The sequence below is a fragment of the Miniopterus schreibersii genome (genome assembly GCF_964146895.1).
Source record: "Miniopterus schreibersii genome assembly, chromosome: 4".
Lineage (NCBI taxonomy): Eukaryota > Metazoa > Chordata > Mammalia > Chiroptera > Miniopteridae > Miniopterus > Miniopterus schreibersii.
The window spans coordinates 22,112,225-22,136,575 of NC_138105.1; the positions used below are offsets into that span (position 1 = coordinate 22,112,225).

General features: G+C 46.8%; 1 protein-coding gene across 6 annotated transcripts in view; it reads right to left on the reverse strand.

The window, feature by feature from the left end:
- Nucleotides 1-24,351, reverse strand: part of SLC25A48 (solute carrier family 25 member 48) — a 45,729-nt gene that overhangs the window by 13,495 nt on the left and 7,883 nt on the right. For 5 of the 6 annotated variants that reach the window (XR_013998690.1, XM_081135376.1, XM_081135379.1 and 2 more), the window contains 2 exons: nucleotides 23,632-23,703; nucleotides 21,423-21,681 (listed from right to left, as the gene is read on the reverse strand). Coding sequence is in view for 5 of the 6 variants with exons in the window: in XM_081135376.1 (XP_080991502.1) it covers nucleotides 21,423-21,681; nucleotides 23,632-23,703 (331 nt within the window). In the remaining variant the exon portion in view is untranslated. The remainder of the gene's footprint in view (nucleotides 1-21,422; nucleotides 21,682-23,631; nucleotides 23,704-24,351) is intronic. The other variant, XM_081135378.1, reaches the window with a different exon arrangement.

Genomic DNA, 24,351 nt, shown 5'->3' on the forward strand with positions numbered 1-24,351 from the left:
TTCCCTTATCTTCATAAAGAAGACTGTATTGTATATTGAAAGCTGCTGAGAGAGTAGATTTTAAAAGTTCCCATCACGTACACACCCACCAAATGGTAACTGTGTGAGGTGATGGGTGTGTTAACTAACCCGAACTTGGTAATCATTCACACTATACACGTACATCAAATAAATCACATTGCACACCTTAAACTTGCTCAATGTTATACGTCAATTACATCGCAATAAAGCTGGAAAACCATTTGTTCAAAAAAGAAAAGAACAGGCTGTTGGGAGTATAAAGAAGGCAATAACTATAAAGTGCTCAGCACTGTTCTAGGAACATCGTAGGGGTGCAGTAAATTATCCACAGATTATTACTAAGACCAAGGTTGACAGGCACTGACCGGGTGCAGAAAGTGCTGGCTGGAGGGCTGGACAGTCCTCACTGACTCACTCCACCCTGGTGCCATTGGCCCCTCAAAGTCCAGGGCACAGGGCTGCTATCTCCTTGTCTGACCTCCAGGGTCTCTGCTGGCAAATCACAGGCTGCCTGTCTGGCTTCTAGGGGTGTGCTTAGCCAGCAAGCAGTGAGTCTGTCCCTTAGCTTTAATCCTTCCACCCGTCTCCATCTCTGATGTTCATCTCCTCTGTACAGACCCGACAGCACAGCTTCGACTCATGGCCAGAGAGACCTCCCTGTCCCCATGCAAATAAAGCAGACTCTCATTCTCAACTTTTCCCCATCTTGAAGAACATGGCATGCCCAGGAAAGAGGACTGCTCGTGACCACATGCCTATTTTGCCACCGGGGTTTAATTGCCAGTATGCACCATCGCAATCTGCTTTTACACATGCTGGTACAGAGGCAGATCCATTTCATTATATAGTTGAACTTCCAAGTCGCTTAAGTGGCTCCACCTTTATCAAAGGAAAAGTTAGGACAAAATATTCAGCTTCATGGTGCCAAGCCCAAACTGGAGATTTGGGAGTAAAATGCAACCTGTTCTTTCACACATCCCAGACTCAGTGAGGTCGAGGAGGAGGTTTCTATTTTTCTAGAAAGTGTGCTTGAACAAACTCACCCTACATTTTCCTTTTGTGGGGCAAAGGGTGGGGGAGAGTAATCACTGCCATGCGGGTTAAAACAACTACAATGTGGGCAGGTGACTGAGTCCCACTCACTTCCACAGCAGATCCCACAGGAAGTGAGCCACTTTTAGTGGCCACTTTGGGGGGCACAGGGTCCTCTGAGCTCAGAGCAAGATCAGACACTGTGGTCTTTGAAAGCCCACTGAGAGGTCACTGGACACCCTAAATCTACCACAACACTGCTGGGATGATCCTGGGAAATTCTGGCACTAGACAAAATAGATGTAATTATCCCAACATGTAAACTTTGCCTGGGCCACACTCATGTCCAAGTGCAGTGATCTGAGTCAAAGTTTTCATGAATCAACTATGGGAATGATGTGGCTTTCAGAAGTTACTGTTTGAAGGAGGGTGTCTGATAACATTCTGCTTGCTTGGAGGTACAGATGTTGAAAAAAGTATTTGCCCAACCTCAACTGGTGCTGTGAACAAAAGAGCCTGAACTTCTTTCCTTCTCTTTTCAGAGGGAGCAATAAGGAAATTCTCTCCCATCCTCCCAGCTTTGTTCCATAAGCAATCTAGCTTTTATTGCTTGAAAATGATCCATTTATGACTATTAAAGCAATAAAATTGTCATGATGACTACCATCACTTGAATGCTGACTTGAGATACTGCGAAGCCCTTGGAACTTCACCCAACTCCCTCATCCTCAATATTTAAAAAACAACCTTTTTATTTGGAAATAATTCCAAATTTGAAAAAAAAAAAAAGTACAAAAGAGAAAAAACTGCACAATGAATACCCTCATATACACTTTACCCAGATTCACCTATTGTTAACATTTTACCTCATCTGTTTTATGGCTTGTGTGCTCTCTCCCTCCCATCCCCCTTCTCACTCAAACACGTACACGCAGTTAAACTGAGCGGGTGCCATTGACCCCATACCTAAATTGCCTGGGCTGTGTTCATCTGCAGGTGACAGTGACCTGACCTGAGGTCAAGGTTTCACACGTCAGCTATGGGTGTGATACGGGTATCTGATAAGGTCCTCCTTGTCTGGGGGTATCAGTGCTGGAAAACCACTTGCCAAACCTGGAACCAGCCTTGTGAACAAGGCCCGAACCTGCACTACTTTTCTTTTCTCCCCGAGCTAAGCAAGAAGAAAATTCTTTCACATACACATACATATGTAATTTCATTTTCTGAACCATTTCAGGGTGAGTTACATACAAAATGGCCCTTTACCCTTAAATACTTCAGAGTATGTGTTGGCTAAGAATAGGGTATTGTCTTCTACACCACAGTGCAGTTGCCAGTTTCATAACCAACATCGACAGTACTGTTATCTAATGTGCTGTACACTCACATTGTCGTTTGATGTCAGGATGACCTTTAGAGCATTCCTCCCCCTCCCCAGCACAGCATCCTACTCAGGCATTGCATTTAGTCACCATGTCTCTTTAGCTTCCTCTCATCTGGGGCCTTTTCACAGCCTTTCTTTGTTTTTTTTTATGACACTGACACTTTTAAGAGCCACTGGCCCCCTTTTTGTAAACAGAACTTTCCTCATTTGGGGTTTGGCGTTTCCTTGTTACTACGATGAGGTCATGCTTTCTTGGCCAGACCTCCTCCCTCTTCTCATCTCTTTTCCTATGAAGGCTCATTACTCTCAAGAGCCTTCTCTGGCCTCCTGTGCTTGTTTTTAGTTTGTGTTTTAAACTGAGGTATAATTTACATTCAACAAAAGGCATAGCTAATAAGTGCACAATAGCTGAATTTTGACAATTGTCACCACACCCTACTGAGAAAATGACAACAAACTGTTGTGGTCTCAGCCCACTCAGCAGAGCAGAGATTCCAAGCCTACCTACCCTCTCCTGCTTTTCAAGGTAAAGAACTCGGTGACATCAACATGTCACTCAATGAGAAGCAAATCTTTCTTTTAGGCAATGGTTGTTATGGGCCCATCTGTATTAGCAATAGTCGTATGGAGGATTCATCTGGGACTACAAAGCAGAAAACAGCAAAAAGGTGCTCTGTGGATCAGCCAGGGCAGCGTGGCCCTGGGAGGCGTGTGCCCTGGGAGCCCCAACAGCTAGACTTGGAAAAGCACTGAATGAGAGTTCTTAGTAATTCTCGCAGTGGACCAATTTCAGTTTGGGAAAAACAAATTTTGCTGATCCCTAAAAACTGCCTTGGGAGGTTGCTGGCAAGCAGCTTTTGGAAATATGCACAACCGAAATCCACCGACTTGCACGTCGCTTGTGTAAGGGCACTGAGGAAGGAGGCCAGATGCTGGATCAGTGCAGTGCGTCTTCGCTTAACGTTGTAGATCGGGTCCTGCAGACTGACTTTAAGCAAAGTGACACGTAAAGAAACCACTTTTACCACAAGCTAATTGACATAAACAAGAGTGAAGTTTTCCTACAGCATATTTCTGGTCACGGAAACATCGCCAAACTTCTAAATAAAGAACCAAAACACCTGTAATATTAGACATTGAAATAAACGTGAGCTATACATACATTTAAGAAAGATTAATAAAAATCAAGACGGAGAATTATTTTCCAACCTGCCTATTCCTGTTCCGGTCAGGGTGTGGCAGGACCCACCCTGGACACACACACACACACTCAGACTGGAACAACTTACACACAGCAAGTCACCTAACACTGGGACGTGCAGGAAACCTGAGGACCCAGACAAAACCCATGCAGGCTTGGGAACCACGTGCAAACTCCACACAGACAGTGGCCCCAGCCAGGAATCGATTTTTTTCATCATCATCGTTATGAAATGACGTTGACTGAATTAAATTATTCAAGGCCCTGCTGTGCTCGGCCCGCACTGAGCCACTGACTCTCAGCCTATTGTGTCTGAGCCGTCAGGACTTGGGCTTGGGATGTGCACATGCACGTGAAGGGATTCACGGTACGTTTATTTTCTTTTAGAGTGAAATGTACTTAGTTTCTCTAATTAGAATTTTTGTTCTAAAATGAGGATAAGATCAGGAATCAAATCTGCTCATTTCTTATCATGAGTGAGTGCTGTGCCACTGAGATCCTTTTTTGCTGTGCTCTCTAAATCAAGAGCCAATTACTTTTTTTTTTTTTTTTTTAATCTTTACCCCAGGTTATTTTTTCCATTGCTTTTCAGAAAGAGTGGAAGGGAGGAAGGGAGGGAGAGAGAGAGAGACATCGATGTGAGAGAGACTCATCGATTGGCTGCCTCCTGCATGAGCCCCGATGAGGGCTGGGGATCGAGCCTGCATCCGAGGTACGTGCCCTTGGCTGGAATCGAACCCGGGGCCCTTCAGTCTGCGGGCCGATGCTCTAACCACTGAGCCAAACCAGCTAGGGCAAACGCCAACTACTTTTTACAATGATAGATATGGATTATTTACCTCAAACACTAACTGTGTTTTTCTCTGTTTTCCCAAATTCAGTTAGGATCAACTCGAGCCCACGATACCAAGATTGGCAGGATGTCCAAAGTAAATGAAGTTGGCCCCCATCCTGCTCCTAATTTTACCCTTGAAGTGGAAGAGGGCCTACAAAATCCTAAAAGACCCTCTCCTCCAGACTCCCCTACCTAGTTCAGAACGGGCCCACTCCTTAGACCACATGCTGTGGCTCTGACCCCACTGCTCAGCACCAGCGGCCTGTGCCTTGCTTGCCTCCTTCTTGGGCTCGGAGGTCCCTTTGAAGAAGGCTCTGCAGAGGGCAGGGGGCTTCCAGGTTTCGCCAATCCTAAAAGGTACCCATGCAAGCTCTCTTGGGGGTCCTCCCCCCTCAAAGGGGCTGAACTGACCCAGACACAGGTCAGGGTCCCCACAGATCTGCTGCTACTCCTCTTCTCAGAACCCAGGACCACACCACAGCCACCACTGTGCCCTTCTTAGATACAAAAAGGAAGACGTTTCCTATCTTTCCTGTTCTTAGACAGTGCTGTTCAATTTCTTCAATGGGCCATGATCCTGCAAATAGGAAAGCTTGCAGAAACACAAAGGCTGGTCACTGATTTATGGGGGTGAGGAGGGCCTGGCCCTCAGCAACACAAAGGCCTGGTCACCCTCTGGAAAGGAAAGCACCACCAGGCCACCCCTGCATGTGTGCATATTGGGGGTCACTTTCTATAGTAAATCCTTGACAAATCAGCCATCCACAGATGAGGCCCTACTGGTCCCCAGTAAGTGACGTGCAGGTTTACCGCATGTCCCGTGCTCAGATATGTCCAGGCCAGGGGCATTTAAATGGAAGTTGCGAACATGGCATTATTCCAATGGACACAAGAATCCATAAGCGCTATAGACTGAGAGAATTCCTAAAATATCTGACACGTACATTATGGCCATTTTTTCTGATATGTGCAGGTGCTATTATGGAGAACACAAAAATATTTACTTAAATATTCTAATAACCCACAGTAGCTTCTTGTCATATGTGTTTTCTTAACCCACAAAAACTGAAAGGACAGTTGCTGTTCTATGGGTTGGATCCCATTTTATATGGTAAAAAGGCACTCAGAAGAAGCTGGGAGCTGCCAGCCCATGCCATACGCTGTACCCCTATTATGGTCTGTCCTGATTGCTGCTATTTTCCCCTAACTGGTATTTATTTTTTGCCATGAGTGAATTTCTAGATGGCAGGAATCACACACTGTGGTGTGTCCCCAAGCACTGTGACCTTGTGCCTGGAACTGTGCCTCATATATGCGCTTCAACATCCATTCAATGACACCTGAGCATCTGACTGGGTAGGTCTCAGTACCAGAGCCCCCCAAATATCTAGCTTCCATCTTGGCATTCATCCAAGCCTGGCCCTATCTGGTCCTTATGCCAGAGGCTGTAGGTACCAAAAGAAAGTTCTAGCACAATCCCGGGAACTTGGCTGGTGATTTCTTCTCATGAGAGATGACAGAAACTCCTGGCTTCCAACAGACCCAAAGCAGCCTGTCTAAGAGGATCTCTGCCCTGAGGAGGGTATGGGTACACCCTCTACCTGCTTTAGGGCCCCCTGCTGCTAAAAAGCCAACCTGGGAGCCCAGCTTGGCCCCTCCTATGGGAAGACAAACCCTGTGAAAGCAGCTGCAAGCTGTGGATCACTTAAAGTTTAGAACAGGACACCAAGGGCCAAACTTAGACAGCTTCTGACATTAGCTGGCACAAAAGGCACCCCCAGGGAGGCCCAAAATAAGCATGAAAAACAGCCTTGGACAATATAAGAGTAGGATCCAAAGGGAAGTCCTATCAGGCACTAAAATCTGCCAAGACTAACTTCCCTTGGTTGGAGTTTTTTTTTGTTTTTTCCCCAATATATATTTTTTTATTGCTTTGGTATTCTTATTCTTATTATTTATTATTTTCCTCTTTTCTCTCCTGTTTATTTCATATCTCTTATTTTTCTCCTTCCTTTTCTAACTCCATTTTTTCTTATTTTTCTAGTCTTTCTTTCACTTTATCTCTTTCCTTTTTGCCTTTTCATAATTTTTTTTTCTCTTTCTTCATCTTTTTTTTTTTAAAGTATATCTTTATTGATTTCAGAGAGGAAGGGAGAAGGAGAGAGAGAGATAGAAACATCAATGATGAGAGAGTCATTGATCGAGCCTGCAACCCGGGCATGTGCCCTGACCGGGAATCGAACCCTGATCGCCTGGATCCTACGTCGACGCTTAACCACTGAGCCACGCCTGGCTGGGCTCTTTCTTCATCTTTTTACCATTTTCCCTTTCCTACTCTTTACTCTTATTTTTTTTTTCTCTTTCCTCTTTCCTTTCAGGAACCTTTTCCTGCCTCTTTTCTCTTCTAGTGTTCTTTATATATTTATTTTATTAGTATTATTACATTTTTCATTCTTTTTTTTGTTTTGTTTATTATTCTTGTTCTCCTTTGTCATTTCCAGTTCTCTTTTCTTTGATGATTGTTTTCGCTGTTGCTGTCGGGATCTTTTGTACGTTTTGTTTGTTTCCTGTTTTTTGTTTTGTGTTGCCCTGTCAGCACCTGTAAAACAGTATGCACAACATGGTTGGGCTGAGCCTCACAGTTAGCCAGCCTGAGAGGAGAACCCATCCGTGAATGGGGCAACAACAATCAAGGCCCATTTACAACAGTAAAGCTCAAATAACCCACTAAAGGGTCACTCAGAGAGCATCCAGCTCAGGAGTTCAAGGAGAACACACTACTCAGTCCCACAGGACACTTACTACAAAAGGCCACTCCACAAGACTGGGGGTCATAGCAGGTATATTTAATACATAGGAAGAAACACAAAGAGACAACTAAAATGGGGAGACAAAAAACAACCCTCAAATTAAAGGAGGAATCTCTAGAAAAAGACCTAAATGAGATGGAAATAAACAAGTTATCAGACACAGAGTTCAGACTAATGGTTATAAAGATGCTCAAGAAACAGTGAGAAATACAAGGAAATTAATAGGAAATACAAGAAACTTAGTGGGAACTATATCAGCATGAAAAAGGACATAGAGACCCAGAATAAGAACCAGGTGAAGGTGAAGAATACGGTATCTGACATAAAGAATACACTGGAAGGAATTAAAAGCAGGCTTGATGAAGGAGAGGACTGAATATGTGATTAGGAAGACAAGGGTAGAAAAAAGTAGCAAAAAGAAAAAAAAAAGCATGAGGAGAGTTTAAGGGAACTTTGGAAAAATATGAAATAGAACAACATCCACATTGTAATAATGCCAGAGGGAGAAGGAAGTGAGCAAGGAATAGAGAACCTGTCTGAAGAAATAATTACAGAAAACTGACCTAACCTGGTGAAGGAAAAAGACACAAGTTCAGGAAGCACAGAGGGTCCCAGTCAAGAGGAACACAAAGAGACCCACACCAAGGCACATCATAATTAAAACAGCAAACATTAAGGACACAGAGAATCTTAAGGGCAGCAAGAGGGAGACAGTTATCTACAAGGGAGCTCCCATAAGGCAGTCAGCTGATTTCTCAACAGAAAGGAATAGCATGAAGTATTCAAAATAATGAAAAGCAAGGATCTGAAACCAAGATTATTCTATCCAGCAAGGCTATCATTCAAAATTGAAGGTGAAATAAAAAATTTCCCAGACCAGAAAAGGCTAAAAGAGTTTATTACCACCAAACCAGCATTGCAAGAAGCGTTAAAGGGACTGTGGGAAGAAGAAAAAATAGAGAGAGAGAGGAATATAGGTATAAAGAACAAAAATAGCAATAAGTAAGTACCTATCAATAATAACCTTAAATATCAATGGATTAAATGCTCCAATAAAAAGATATAGGGTAGCTTAATGGATAAGAAAACAGGACCCATATATATGCTGTTCAACAAGATGGAAAAAAATTTCCAAGCAAATGGAAATGAAAAAAAGCAGAGATAGCAGTATTTATATCTGACAAAATAGACTTCAAAACAAAGGCTATAACAAGAGAAAAAGGACATTACATAATATAAAGGATTGATCCAACAGAGGATATAACCCTGATAAACATATATGTACCCAATATAAAAGCACCTAAATATATTAAAAGACTCCAGGGAGACCTTAATGGAGATACAGAAAGCAATATGGTCACAGTAAGGGATTTTAACACGATACTGAAATCAGTGGATAGATCTTCCAGACAAAAAATCAATAAGGAAACAGCAACCTTAAACAACATACTAGATTCAATGGTTTAATTAATATTTATAGAAAATTTCACCCCAAAGCTACAGAATATACACTCTCCTCAAGTGCACATGGACCATTCTCAAAGATAGACCACATGTTGGGAAATGAAACAAGCCTCTACAAGTTCAAGAAGACAGAAATCATATCAAGCGTCTTTTCAGATCACAATGGCATAAAACTAGCAATCAACTATAATAAAAAAACTCAAAAGCATTCAAACACATGGAGGCTAAATAGCATGTTGTAACAATGAATAGGTTACAAATGAGATCAAGGAAGAAATTCAAAACTTCCTAGAAACAACTGAAAACGAACACTGAACAATGCAAAATCTATGGGACAGAGTGAAAGCAGCCCTGACCGGGAAGGTCATAGCTTTAGAGGCCTACCTCAAGAAACAAGAAAAAGCTCATATAAACAATCTAACCCCAAAACTAAAAAAACTAGAAAGAGAACAACAAGCCCAGAGGAAGTTGAAGGAAGGAAATAATAAAAATCAGAGCAGAAATAAATGACAAAGAGACTAAAAAAAAATACAAAAGATCAATGAAGCCAAGAGCTGGTTCTTCGAAAAAACAAAATAAACAAAATTGCTTAACCTTTAGTCAGATTCATCAAGAAACAAGAGAGGACCCAAATAAATAAAATCAGAAATGAAAGGAGAAGTAACAACTGACACCATGGAAAGACAAAGGATTGTATGAAAATACTATGACTATCTATATGCCAACAAACCAGACAACCTGGGCAAAATGGACAAGTTTCTGGAAACATACACTCTTCTAAAAATCATTCATGAGGAATCAGAAAACCTGAATAGGCCAACAACAATTAATGAAATTGAAGAAGTAATAAATAAGTAAAAAAACTCCCAGCAAATGAAAATCCTGGACCAAATGGATTTATAGAAGAGTTTTACCAAACATTCAAAGAACTAACACCTACCCTCCTCAAACTATTCCAAAACATTCAAGAAAAGGGAAGACTTCCAAGCTTTTTTTACAAGGCCAGCATTTTCCTAATTCCAAGACCAGATAAAGACACTACACAGAATGAAAATTACAGACCAATGTCCCTGATGAACATAGATGCTAAAATCCTCAACAAAATACTAGCAAACAGGATCCAGCAATACATTAAAAAGATCATACACCATGACCAAGTGGGATTTATTCCAGGGATGCAAGGCTGGTATAACATTCACAAATCAATAAATGTGATACATCACATAAATAGAATGAAGGATAAAAATCATATGATCATATCAATAAATGCAGAAAAAGCATTCGACAAAATCCAACACCCATCTTTGATAAAAACTCTCAGCAAAGTGGGAATAGAGGAAACATACCTTAATATAATAAAGGCCATATATGACAAACCTACAGCCATCATCATATTCAATGGGCAAAACTAAAAACATTTCACCTAAGAACAGGAACAAGACAAGGATACCACTTTCACCACTCTTATTCAACATAGTACTGGAAGTCCTTGCCACAGCAATCAGACAAGAAGAAGAAATAAAAGGCATCTACATTGGAATGGAGGAAGAAAAACTCATTATTCACAGTGACATGATATTGTACATATAAATCCTAAAGACTCCACCAAAAAAAATACTAGATTTAAAAATGAATTTGGCAAAACAGCAGGATACAAAATTAATAACCAGTAATACGTGGTATTTTTATACACCAATAATGAACTCTCAGAAAGAGAAACTGAAAAAGACAATCCCATTTACCACTGCAATGAAAAAAATAAGGTAAGAATAAACTTAACCAAGGAGGTAAAAGACCTGTACTTGGGAAACTATATGACACTGGAAAAAGAAATAGAGGAAGATACAAACAAGTGGAAGCATATACCATGTTCATGGATTGGAAGAATTAACATCATTAAAATGTCCATTACCCAAAGCAATTTATAGATTCAATGTAATCCCAATTAATATTACATTAGCATACTTCACAGATCTAGAACATATACTTCAAAAATTTATATGAAACAAAAAAGACCCTGAATAGCCACTGCAATCTTGAGAAAGAAGAACAAAGTTGGAGGAATCACAACACCAGATATCAAACTATATTACAAATCCATTGTAATCAACAGCCTGGTACTTACACAAGAACAGACATATAGATCAATGGAACAAAAGAGAGACCCTAGAAATTGAGCCACACCAATATGGTCAATTAATATTTGACAAAGGAGGCAAGAGCAAACAATGGAGAAAGGAGAGTCTCTTCAATAAATGGTGCTGGGAAAATTGGACAGGCACATGCAAAAAAATGAAACTAGATCACCAACTTACACCATACACAAGAATAAACTCAGAATGGATAAAAGACTTAAATATAAGTCACAAAATGATAAAAATCCTAGAAGAAAACAGGCAGTGAAATCTCAGACATCTCACATAGCAGAATTTTTCCTGATACATCTCCTAGTGCAAGAGAAACAAAAGAAAAAAATAAACAAACGAGACTACATCAAACTAAAAAGCTTCTGCACAGCAAAAGAAACCATCAACAAAATGAAAAGGGAACCCACTGCATGGGATAACACATTTGCCAATGATACATCTGATAAGGGATTAATTTTCAAAACATATAAAGAACTACAACTCAAAAAAAGGAAGACAATCCAATTTAAAAATGGGCAAAACACCTGAAGAGACACTTCTCCAAAGAGGACATACAGATGCCAAGAGACATATGAAAAAATGCTCAGTGTCACTACTCATCAGAGAGATGCAAATTAAAACTACAATGAGGTATCACCTCACACCTGACAGAATGGCTGCCATCAACAAATCAACAAACATGTCCTAGCCAGTGTGGCTCAGTGATTAGAGTGTTGGCCTGTGCACTGAAGGGTTGTGGGTTCAATTTCCAGTCAGGGTACATCCCTCAGTTACAAGTTCACTCCCTGGCCCCAGCTGGGGCACGTGCAGGAGGCAGCCAGTCGATGTGTCTCTCTCACATCGATGTTTCTTTCTCTCTCCCTTTCCCTCTCCCTCTCCTTCTCCCTCTCCCTCCATTCCATTCTCTCTGATAAGCAATGGGAAAAAAATATCCTCAGGTGAGGATTAACAAACAAACAAACAAACAAACATCAAGTGTTGGCAAGGACGTAGGGAAAAGGGAACCCTCGTGCACTGCTGGTGGGAATGCAGACTGGTGCAGCCACTGTGGAAAACAGTATGGAAGTTCCTCAAAAAATTAAATATGGAGCTGTGCTTTGACCCGGCAATCCCACTTCTGAGAATATATCCTAAGAATCCTGAAACACCAATCAGAAAGAAAATATGCACCCCTATGTTCACAGCAGCATTATTTACAATAGCTAAGATCTGGAAACAGCCCAAGTGTCCATCAGTAGGTGAGCGGATAAAACAGCTGTGGGACATTTACACCATGGAATACTATGCAGCTCTAAAAAAAGGATTTCGTACCCTGTGAGACAGCATGGATGGGTCTGGAGAGTATTATGCTAAGCAAAATAAGTCAGTCATAGAAAGACAAATATCAAATGATCTCACTTATATGTGGAATCTAATGAATAAAAGAAACTAACAAACAAATAGGTCCAAAGGCATGGAAGAGACTGACACATCTCTGAGGGGAGGAGTGTGGGGGAGACAAGAAGGGATTAACCAAAGAATTTATGTGCATATGTGCATAGCCCATGAACACAGACTACATAGTGCGGTGAAGGCCTGGGGTGGGGCAGGAGCCAGTTAGAGGTCAGCAAAGGAGGGGAAAATAGGGGGCATCTGTAAAACCCTCAACAATAAAGATAAATTTAAAAAGAAAGAAAGTTCCAAATCATGGTCCTAGCAATGGCACTGGTCTCAGATGCTGTGGAAGCACTAATAACATGCATGCACCTCCTCCAGCAGACGGGCTGGGCGTTACCTCCGTGGTTGAGGCTGGAGCAGGCTGATGAAACCCCTCAGTTCACTTCCCCAGGATATTACCAACTGGGAAACTCTTGCTCAGTTCCTGTTTCCAAAGAGTCCAGTAGTTTCCTCATGATCTGAAGGGTCCAAGGTATGCAGATAATTTAGTAGAAAGAGCCCTGAATTAGGAGCACCCGGGATTTGCTTTACTACTCAGTGCTAAATCAGTGCAAAGGATTCATCCATACTGGGCCTCGGTTTCCTCATCTACAAGAGAGGAAGAAAAAGTGGCCTGTCTACCTCATTTGGCTTTTGTGTAAACTAAGGGTGAATGTTGACAAAGGTACTTTACTAAAATGCATGTTGTGCAAATGTTCTTTCCTGAAGGCAAATAGTTACCATTCTTAATTTTATTGCCCTGTCCTGCTGTGTCCCTGGGTTCCAGAAGTGCTGAACCTGCCAGCCAGAGGCAGCTGTGGCCTGCTGCCAAGCCTCTGTGAGAGTCTGTGAATTCCCACACAGGGCCAAGAACTAGCAATACTGGTGTCAAGTCCAAGAATCAAGACAATACATGCTCTTGTCAATTGATTCAAAGAACAAAACAGATGTGTCACCAATGTACGTAACTTCTCGATGGTGTGTTCTATTGCATGCACCTTTGGTAATCCCTTGTAGCTATGTGGGGCCACAGTTTGAAAAAGACTCAAACTGTTCAGAATTCAAGGACTCCCCTGGGACTACATGGCTAAAGGCACAGCCTCTCCATAAGCCTCCTCCCTCCACTTCAGGGCTGCCATTGCTCCAGTCCTCACTTCCTATCAGCAGCCCAGAGCCTACCTGAGAAGCGGCCTGGGCTGTATGGTCCTGGCTTGTCTCCAGTTTTCTGTGTTCCTGGTCATACTCCAAGGGATCCTGCCTTCCCACATAGGCTTCCCTTCTGGGATTAGCATCAATAATTCCTGCCCTGCACTAGAAAAATCTTGTAAAATCCATTGTATCAGAAGGCTGCTCCTCCCCAAGGCCAGCCTGCCTGGGGAAGAGTGATTGTCTCGGCAGTCACACATCTTTATAGTAGCAATGAAAGTGTTGCCAAAGAGACCAACTGATGTATTGAGGCCTCTGAGGCACAGTTGGTGATCTCCCCAGACAGACATTGCTGAAGATACAGGGAAACTGGAGAAATAGTTTCACCCCATTTGTCAGCCGTGGATTCCTGGGCTCAAATAGGCTGTGTGTTCTGGTGCATAGTTGATGATCCTACCTGCTCAGATCCACCTCTCAGTGACCTCTCTGCTATGGCCATCCAGCCCAGCTTGTCTCCTCTCGACATGCCCAGAGATTAGGACCTTTCCCTCCTCAATCCTGGCCACACTCTGTCTCTTATATTCTCTTCAGATTATCTTGACCACGGTAGAGGCAGGCCTTCTGAGGCAAGCACCTTCACTTCCTTCTCATGCCCTCAAAATTCTCTGACTTGTCTCTCTCCTTCTCCTCTCCCAACTTGGAAAAGAAAGCCCTTTCCCTCCCCCACCCCTTGGTCTCTATTCCCAGAGTCACCCCAACTTCAGCAACTCTCCCCCTTCACTCTCTTGCCCCTATGTTGCTGACAAGGGCCCTGTTCCCAGGGGCTGCAGAGTTAGGTGGCCTGGGCCATGCCCTGCCCCACCGTGAAACAGCTGAGCGAGCACAGACAAGCCACATAATCTGAGCCTCAGTTTCCCTGCCTATAAAATAAAGAAAATGACAGTGCCTACCAGTTGTGATGATTTAATCACAGGAGGTGTGTTGGTGTGGTAGTGTCATTACAGCTCTCTGCTCCTTCCCAAACTTTTCCACTGTTTTCTCATGGGTGCCCACTCCCTTCTTTTTTGCAGCTTGCCTTGGCAGTGGCATCCACTGTTGTGACTTCTACTGTCACGTCTACGCCTGACATTCCAGCTGCAGTCTCACAGGCACCTCACACATGAGCCAAGCCAAACTCATCACCTCCTCCCGCAAGCCTGCCCGCCAGCTGGGTCCCCAGGCAGCAGCGATAAGCAGGTATTGATCAGCTCCTCTATGCCAAGCAGTCTCACACATGCCGTTTGCCATTTAAGTCCTTGTGTGGGAGGTTCCAGCCAACAGTCACCCAACTTTGAAATCCCAGGACATTTTTGATACCTTTTTCTCTCCTGGTTGGTCTGTTGGTTCTACATTATCGATGCCTCCTCAGTCTGGCAGTCTCCTCCCTTCCCATGTCCCCAGCCCTGCATCAGGTGTTCCCCGGACCCTCATCTTGTCCGTGGCAGCAGCCACCAAATCCACTGATCCACCTCTGCTATTCCCAGCCCTTCTGAAGGCAAGATCCACCTTCCTTCCACTCGGCTTGGCTCTGGTCCTGGTGTCCAAGACGCTTCACTGGCTGAACTGCACCTGAGCCCGTCCTCAGCTAAGAAAGTCACGCTCCTTGCAGCTCACCTGCATCTTCCCCTCCCTGCACTGCATGTCCACACTAACTTAAGGCTCCCACGTCCCGCCACGTGCCTGCCTTTCCTGCCACCAACTCTTTCCCTACACTGTGCCTCAGTCTGAAACCTCTCTCCTTCCCCATAATCCCATCTCTAAATTCTAGCCAGTATTCAAACCCAGGTCAACAGCCACTTTCTCTCTGGAGCCTTCTGGTCTGCAGAGCCAGGCTCTGAGGTTCCAGCACCTTCCACAGGCCCTTCACATTCTACACATCTGATTTCCCACCAGCCTACGCTCCCTGAAGGCTGTGGCCTGATAACTTTGATTTACCAGATGTGTTTGGCTCAGAGCAGGGCTCTGAAAATGCTTGCGAATGAATGAATCAGAGTGAATTCAAGCAGGTGTGACAGTCAGCCCTGTGCCTCCCGCTGGGCCTGGTGAAGTCACTGGGATGGTCAGCACAGAGTTACTGCCTAGTCCTCCTCTGAGCTCCCAAGATCTGCCCTCTGGTGGTATTGAGGGCTTTCTGATCTGCACATTAATTAGGTTCTTAATGAAAATACAGACCTGAAAGCTCCCAGATGGGGAAGGAGTGTCATTGGCCATCGGCCTCCAGGATGGGACTTGGCCCAGGCAGCAGAGGGACGAGAGCCAGGCCCAGCAGGGCACCCAGTGGGGCTCATGCCTGTGCAAAGGGCAATGATGACTTTAAAAGGGAGGGTTCCTTTACAGGTGCCTCACTGCCAAGGCCACATCAGATGAACTCAGGCCAGCTCATCCTCATTTGCCAAGTGGCAGAGGCCCCAGGAGGAAGAGTTTTATGAGGGACAACTGCCGTTCTGGACGCAAGAGTAGTCAGTGCCAATGGAAACTCCTTCTAAACTCCAGCAACTCTCACTGTAAGCTGGTAAAACCCTTCTGTATAACAATTTCATGTGTACCAAGAATCTTAAAAATGATCATAGCCTTTGACCCACTCAGGAATCGAAGAGCCCACACATTTAGGGGAAAAAAAAAACAAATGAAGGCAATTCTTTATGGACAAATTTGCTGATCACATCTCTATTTTTAAAAGAGGAAAAACTGTAAACAACCTAAACGTTCATCATTAGGATGATTGTTAAGTAGTTTTACTAAATTATAGGTAGCACTGATTTCGAGTTTTCAGTGTGTCAGGCATTGTGCTAGTATATTCATGAGTCATACATTTTCCCATTCCCTCCCAGGTGTAAAATAGCTGCTATTATGCCTGCTTTGCAGATGAGTAAACTGAGGCTTGGCCATCTTAGGTGAGGCATCCAAAGTTTCTGGACACTGGTAGAGGATTAGAAGCGGGTAATCTAACTCTAGAAACTGAATTCTGACCACCCAACATCGTCTCTCTCAGTGTGTGTGTGTGTGAGCACACCTTTGTCTGCACACATGTGTATTTGATGGAATATTGCACATCTTTAAAAAATATTATCCATCTATTTAAAATAATTTTATATGCTATTTTAATAACATATTTGTTATAATGTTGAGCCAAAAGTGGTATATGAAACTGTCTATATGAGTACAGCCTCTTAAAATATTTAATCTATGTGTATAGAAAAGGAAAGGGAAACGTGTTAACAGTGACTGTATCTGGGTGGATGGGCATTTTCTCCCTCTATAGTCAGTGTTCTGGACCTGTACATTTTCAGCCGTGGGTCACCACTAATGGGCAGCCAGGCTTTAGTAGAACTCACTGGCTTTATATCTGCAAATCCACCAGTCAGCTGAACTGAGCTCCAGAGAAGCCAGAGGCTTCTGGCACTTGGCTTTGGTACGTGGGTGTAGTCCCATGGCTCATCGTCACCACCCAGGAAGTGCACGGGCAATCCTGGGGTAATGCCACAAGCCATGAGCAATCCCACAAGCCCTGCTCAAGCTGCTGGAAACGCCCATGCAGCCCAGTCGCCACGCAGAGCGGGCCTGACCCAGAGCAGAAACCACAAGCCTGCAGCCAGCCGGGCCCACACTGCACAGTCCACACAGTGCCCTGGGCCATGCGGTGTTACGTTGGTTTGGTTGTGTTTGGCTTTGTTTTTAACTGAATCATCTAATAATTCCCAATTGAAAGACCTCACAGAGAAATCTAGCTTTCCGCCTTCTCTCAAATATCAGAAGATCCAGGCCACGTGGCAACAATCAGCAGGAGCGAAAGCACAGCCAGTCAGGATGTGGGCACACAACTCCCTGCGGCCTCCCGGACACCAGAGCTGACACACGAACTGGAACTGCGACCTTTGTCAAAGCAGAGTGATGAGGAAAGTGAAACGTGCCCTGTGTCCATGTTTCAATGGAAAGAGGAATAGTGAAACATAGGCGAGGAGGGCTGTGGGTATCAAAAAGGGGAACAGGGTTCGTTCTTGTCACCTCTGCTCACTCCAGTCACCTCCCTGGTCCTAATGAGCCTTTGAGTTTTCTACTTCTGGCCTTGAGGACTCCTGAGGAACAAGTACAAGGAAATCACATCTTTCCTCACATTCTGGAGAGATTCCTGGCAGAAAGCACAGACTTCCTGGTGACACTTTGCCTGCCCCCCCGTTCCATCCCCAGTAGTTGACTATGCTCAGCACCTGTCGTCACCAAGCCCTTCTCCCAAGCAACTGGGGTGGGAGGTAAGGGAGAGTGGACCTTGCAGAGGAGCTGCCCAAAGCCACAGAATCAGACCCATCCCTCAGAAACCATGAGCTGTGCACATTACTTGAACAATGTCATTTGGAGACCTGCTCCCAGCCCACATCCCTCCCTAAAGTTTGAAGCTGGTTTGGTACATGACGATTTTGTGCAAAGGCCCTGGTGTCACCATCATGGCTGCAGCCTCAACTTCTTCCAAATCCTGGGGCAGAAGTGGAAACAGCAGCAGAGGCTCTGAGTCAGACTGCCTGGGTCCCATCCACTGGGGAGTGACTTCAGGCTGGTATGGAACCTCTCTGTGCCTCAGTCTCCCCTCCATAATTGTCTAGGAACTGGGTTATTGTGAAGATTAAACACACCAAAGCTCTTAGCACAGTACAGACTGGCTCCTCAGCCCCCTCTGCTGTGTGTGATCAGTCTGGCTTAGCCCAGATCAGAAGGTTGAGGGGCACAGGTGAGGTGGACCCTCCAGTTTTGGTTTCTACTTTCCCTCCACCCACTAAGGCAAACCGTCTTTGTCTTTGCACTGGCAGCTCAGCCCCCGGGACCAGGTGCTAATGACTCGGAGCTTTGCAGGGCTCAGAAACGTTTGCCTACAGGAACCTCCCTGGCTGTTTCTAGTACACTGGGAAGGACAGAACAAACACATGCATTTTCTGCTGCTGCCTCAAGGTATTTACTTGAGAGAACCGGGTTCCTCTGGCACCACAGATGAAGTGATAATCTGAGGTCAAGGGCAGGATCCCATCCAGGCAGGAGTAGCGTCAGGAAACCTCATCCCTTCTGAGATGCTGTCAGTGCCTCTGACGGTGGAGAGACACAGGCAGGCACACAGGTCCCTTTGTTCTCTCTGTTCCAAAGGCTTATCCAGGAAGCGAGGCTCCAGAAGAGCCTGGACTTCTGGATGGATAGTTCTGCAGAGTCTTAGCCCAGCTGGGCCATGCCCTGGGCAAGCAGGCATGGGTGACCTTCAGTGCTGCCCTGACCAGGTGCACGGTCCTGACCTCCAGGCTCTCCCCTCACCCCTCCTACCATCTGCTCCAAAGCCCTTCCTGACCCCCAGCCTGGCTGAGAGCCTGTCCCACTCCCTCCTAGACACCATGTTTGAAGTGGCCCAATGCTTGTCTGCCTGTCTGCTGGACAGAGCACTGTGAGAGGGACAGCATGGGTCCCCATCACCTGGCCTGTGCCTGGCATGCAGCAGGTGCATAACCATGGTGTGCTGGGTAAGTGAGCAGGGCTAACAGTCAGGCTGACCTCACACTGTCATGGTGGAAACTGAGACAATGCAGGTATCGCAGTCAACACAGTGCCAGGCACACAACGGACACTCAGCTGCCTAAAACTCCTACACAACCAGCTTTGGGGCCTCTCTTGGGTTTGGCTATTTGCTGACTGCCTCCCATCCTTCCTCCAGTCTCCAGAGGCCTCTAGCTTGGCCTCAAGACCCCTGTAGCTCAGGGCTTGGCTTGCAAAGTCAGCCACCATCCTAGTACCCTCTTCAGGGAAGGGCAGGGGGTGAGGCAGGACAGAGGGTGGAGCCAAATACTGTCAAGAAAACTCACCAATTATTAGAGGCCTTGCCCATAAGAGATTATCAGAGATAACTTCTTTTGACCTACCAGCAGGGCAGAGTGAACTTCTGTTTACTAGAGGTCTGCTCTTACTTTTCCTCACTGGCCTTTTGAAGCCCCCAAAGCACTTTTATCTCATCCCTAGCTCAGGGTGTCTTATACACCCATGTTTCCTTCCTATCGCTGAACCTCCCCTGCATGTGGGTTCTCTGACCCTCTCATATATACAGGGGTCCCACACACATGAGTGTATTAAATCTGGTTATTTTCTCTTGCTGAAAAACAAAACAAAGAAGAAAGCTCACCAATTAATTTGCCTCCAAATGCCCCAGGCTTTCTGAAGGAAGGCAGTACTTGAGAAACATCTCCCCTGGTGTCCAGGCTGACCGAGCCCCCCCCCCCCCGCACACACACACGCATGCCTACCCCTACCTCCTCCCCTTCCAGAACAAGGCATCCAGGCTGCGAAGGAAGCAGGGCTGCCCCAGGAGCTGAGGAGCCTCATCACTGAGACTCTTCCAACATCTGGTCTCCAGAGAGTTTTAAGACATATGGAGAGATCTGCTCTGCACCAAGACTAACACCAGCTTTTCTGAAGTAGACAAGACAGAGCAGAAGGCCAGCCTGGGGTCTGGACTCCTGGGTTCTAAGCCTGCTCACGATGCTCTTCATTCCTTTACATCTTACCCTGGGATGGGTCAGCAAGCCACAACAACAAAACTATGCCAAGACACAACTCAGTGTGTTAAGTGGCTGGAGGTGGGGGTCCCCCTGCTCTATATCTCCTTGGGTGGCCCCCATGGGACTGTGCTCTGTGACCCTCTGGATGAGCAGGTGTTCTTGTTACCCTGCATCTCCCCTAATGCTGACAGTGACCATGGTTCCTAGGGTACTGAGCTTCCAGCAGGTGTGACCCACCTCCTGGGGAAGCCAGGTAGGTCCCAGGCCCCGTGGGTAGCATCACGTGGGTAGCTCCATGTGGCCCCGTGGGTAGCATCAGCCTCATGCTCAGAGAATGCACAGGCCTGAATCAGACACCTGGGCCACAGAAGGAGACACGCTGGGCTGGGATCCTCCTGAGCAAGCTCTCTGAGCTCTGTCTGTGGGAACAGCTGAGCCCACAGGGGATCACACACAGAAGGCTGCCAGGGAGAAGGGTATTTTCCACGCGAGCAGTTAGCCCTGATCTGATACCTTAGGTAACAGGAAGGATCACGAGTCCAGCCCTTCCATTATACAGAAAAGGAGACTGAGGCCTAGGAAGGAGCAGCATCTTCCCCGAGGAGGCACAGTAAAATTAAAGCCAGAAGCCAAACTCCAAGGTATTGAAATTTGTCTTCTAAGATCCCCAGCTCACCCTTCTGGAGGCGGCACCTTCTACCCTGCACAGAAAGTGCCTTCAGGTACCTTCCCTCCTCCTTTATCAGAACCACTCCCAGGAGAAGACACAGAAGCCTGCTCCCAGTGAGGAGGAAGTGACAGGTGCAGGAATGGCGCAGGGCACACCAAGAAGCAAAGCTTTAACTGGAGGGTCAAGGGTGGAGAGAGGAGCGGCCCCCTGGCCCCTGTGGCCCATCCAGGTGCGAGGCCTCCCCAGCTGCACTCCCAGGTACATGGGCAGGTATGGCTTGGAGACCTGCACCCCGATGCCTGGCTTAATGCACTGATGTTGACCTTTTAAAAGTCTTAATAATTTTAAACAAGGATCCCACATTTTATTTTTCACTGGGCGTTGCAAATTACGGAGCTGGTCCTCACTCACCAGCAATTAATCGTGTGTCCCTGAATTAGTGTCTTAACCTCTGGGAACCTGTTTTCTCCTCTATAGATAGAAAGAGTAACAGCACCTGCCTCACAAAATGGTTATAAAGACGAATTAAGAGAAGACAAGCAGAGCTCTCAGCAGGTGCCTGGCATCTGGTAAATACTTAGCCAATGAGAGTTACTACTCCAGATAAAGTAACAATGACAAACTATTACACAACCCTGCAGATCCCTGCTCAATAAAATGGATGCTAACAACGGCACCCCGGATCTGCGAATCAGGAGGGGGGTCCCAGGTGCCCAGTCACCAGGCCTCTTACTTTCCCGAAACGGCTGTGTTTGCATCTGCAGGCGGATCTTGATGAGGTCCACGGGTGTGCCCAGGCCGACGGACACCACGCCGGCCACCATGCTGGCCAGGAGCAGGTCCGACAGGGTGTGGGGCCGGCCGGCCTCGGGCTCCCTGCTGTGGTACTGGCTGAGGAACCTCTGCGTGTTACTGAAGACCCCAAACACCACAGAGTTGTAGACGGCGACGCTGGCCAGGGGGAAGGACATGCCCTTGAAGAAGCCGAACACCTGTGGGGAAACCCGGGGGGGGGGGAGCGTGAGCACTGCAGGCCGGTGCCAGGCTCCCCACACTGTCCTGGGCACAGACCCTGCAGGCTGGTGTGCCAGTGAGCAGGACGAAGGATGCTGATGTGAAAGGAGACGGGCGGGGAGGGCATTCCTGCCCTGAGGAACCGGCTTCTGTGTGAGGGTGGTGTCCTGGGCCTGGAACCTGTATTTGCCCCGAGAGGCAGTGCTCTTGGGGTGGCCCAGGGGGAGCCTGTGGAGCACTAGTGGGTAATGGGCTTGCCAAGCATCACACACACCCTCCTCATTTGCCTCGCCAACAAAAGCTTTCTCTGGGCACTTGCCACGTGCCAGGCCCTGGGGACAGCAATACAGAAGAAAGTCTTCCCTGAGTTCATGGCCTCGGGGGGGGGGGGGGGGAAGGGGTGAACGTGGGTGGACAAATTAAACAATAATGTGCTAAGCTTGTGGTGAGGTCCTGAGAAGAGGGTCCTACAGCCCAGCCCCCCAGGGGCACTTGGGCCCATCTGCAGATGGGTGCCCCTGAGCATGGGTGTCTCTTGGAGGAACAGCTCAAGGGAGGAGCCCCAGGAAAAACAGCGGGGAGCGGCTTCTGCACATGCACAGGACATAGGTGGCTGAGGAGGGGGCCCTTCCCAACTGCATGCTCAGTGACCGCCGAAAGCCGAGATTCCCCGGGCCCTGGGAGGAGTCTGGGCAGCACACGCGAGCCCTGCGTCCACGGCGGAAAGCACCGGAAGCTGTTGTGCAAGCCCAGGCCAATCCTGAATTGTGTGCATGCATCTCATGTGCCAGAGATAGGACACCTCAAATGTGCATGCTCACTCACATGGGCAGCAGGTACACACACACACACACACACTCTGCTCCAGCCTCTTCCTCAGGTAACCTGGCACATCACTGAGCCCCGAGCTGCTGTGTCTCAGAGGAACATCCACGGTGTCCACAGAAACTCTGGAGCTGGGACATTGGCTGGCAGACACTGTGGAGAACATGTGCCAACAGGGGAGAATCAACAGTCGCCTTTCCGGGTACTGAGGAGTCACTCATTACCCTGGAACAGCTAGTCCCAGGTCTGCAGAACTCGCCCCGGTTTTAAAGCAGCTGATCAGAGAGATAGAACAATGCCCTGACACAGGACACACTTGGTCTGAGAAACAACTCCAGGTGCAGGCGGGAGGCTCCGGGCCCCAGGGCACATCCCACATGGGCCACGGTCAGCAATGGGGCCACGTTTCTGGTGACTGAAGGACAAGTGTTGGACTGCCATGGGGCTAACACCTGCCCGTTGCTTTAACTCAACAGGTCATGTCATCCTAAATTTTAAAGTTTACTTTAAATTCTCCCAAAAGGGGCCTTAGACAGTCCCCCTAAAGCACACGGTAATTCTCCGGGAGGGCACCTGATGAATCTTCTATAAAACATTACTCAGGATTCCCCCTTTGCAAAGAAAAACCTTGGGTCCCAGGGTCTCGGGCGCCCTGTGGTTCAAGCCAGCTGTGGGCGTGTGATGTCTGAGCGCCTGGCGCCGGCGACTGCGCCTGGATAAAGGGGAGCCTGTGGGCACATGGTACTGACCACTCGCTCAGTTTTGCAAACCTGACAGGTCACTCTGTTTTTTGCAGGAATTTTCCACACTGTGGTCCTAAATTCCTCCGAATTTCTCCAGAGAGGTTACACAAAACCAGTGTTTTTCTCCAATAACATCACACTAGGTGGCAGGGTTAGGTTTAGGTAACACAGAATATTTGAGGTGTGGTGTGAGATGATCAGGGACAACTGAGCCAAATGTGACGAGTGGGAACAAACGAGCCGTCCACCCGACATGCTGGTGGGGGGCTGCGGCCGCAGTGCCCAGGCCCGGGGGGGGCTTTGCCCATTTCGGGGTAGGCCCTGGTGGGCGTGGCTGCAGAGCCCCCGAGGGGCACTTACACTCTCCTTTCTGTACACGGTGCGGATGCAGCTGAGGGTGTTCCCGTAGCCCACGCCGGCCTGCAGGCGCGTCTGTGGAGAGAGGAAGGGCATGAGGCCCAGGGAGAGATGACTCACACCCACTGCCCCCGGCACGCCCAGAGGAGGGAAGGAAGGTCCTGCCCAAAGTGACCCGGGCAGGAGGGAGGTCTGGGTTTCAGACCTGGGCAGAATGGCCCTCTGTCCGCCCGCACTGCCTCCCTCAGCGTCCCATTCAGACCTTAGCAAATGCAGCAGGAGCCCTCCTGGTCCAAGAAAAGAACAAAGGTCGGCTTGTTGAGCAAAAATGACACTTGTTTGGGGACATCTGATCCCTACCTCTTGAGTACAAAAAGCTAACCAGCTGCGTGGTTCTGTCTCATCTTCTGTCACTCTGCCCTCCCAAATATTCCCGGGAGAGACCTGCTCATCTCGCCTCCACAACCCCTTCATCTCTCACCTGAGTGATGGCCTCCTGCTCCCCCCTCACTCCTTGACACACTCAGACTGCTCTCTGACAGTCTGATGAATTGTGTCACTGCCCTTTAAGGCTGTCCAGTGGCCTCCTATCAACTTCAAATAAATTATAATCTCTTTACCCATCCCCACCCCACCCGAACCCAGGGTCCATGAGGCGCCACGGCCCAGGGTGCAGAATAACACTTCACACTAACAGCCTGAGCTCAATCTGTAGACAAGCGA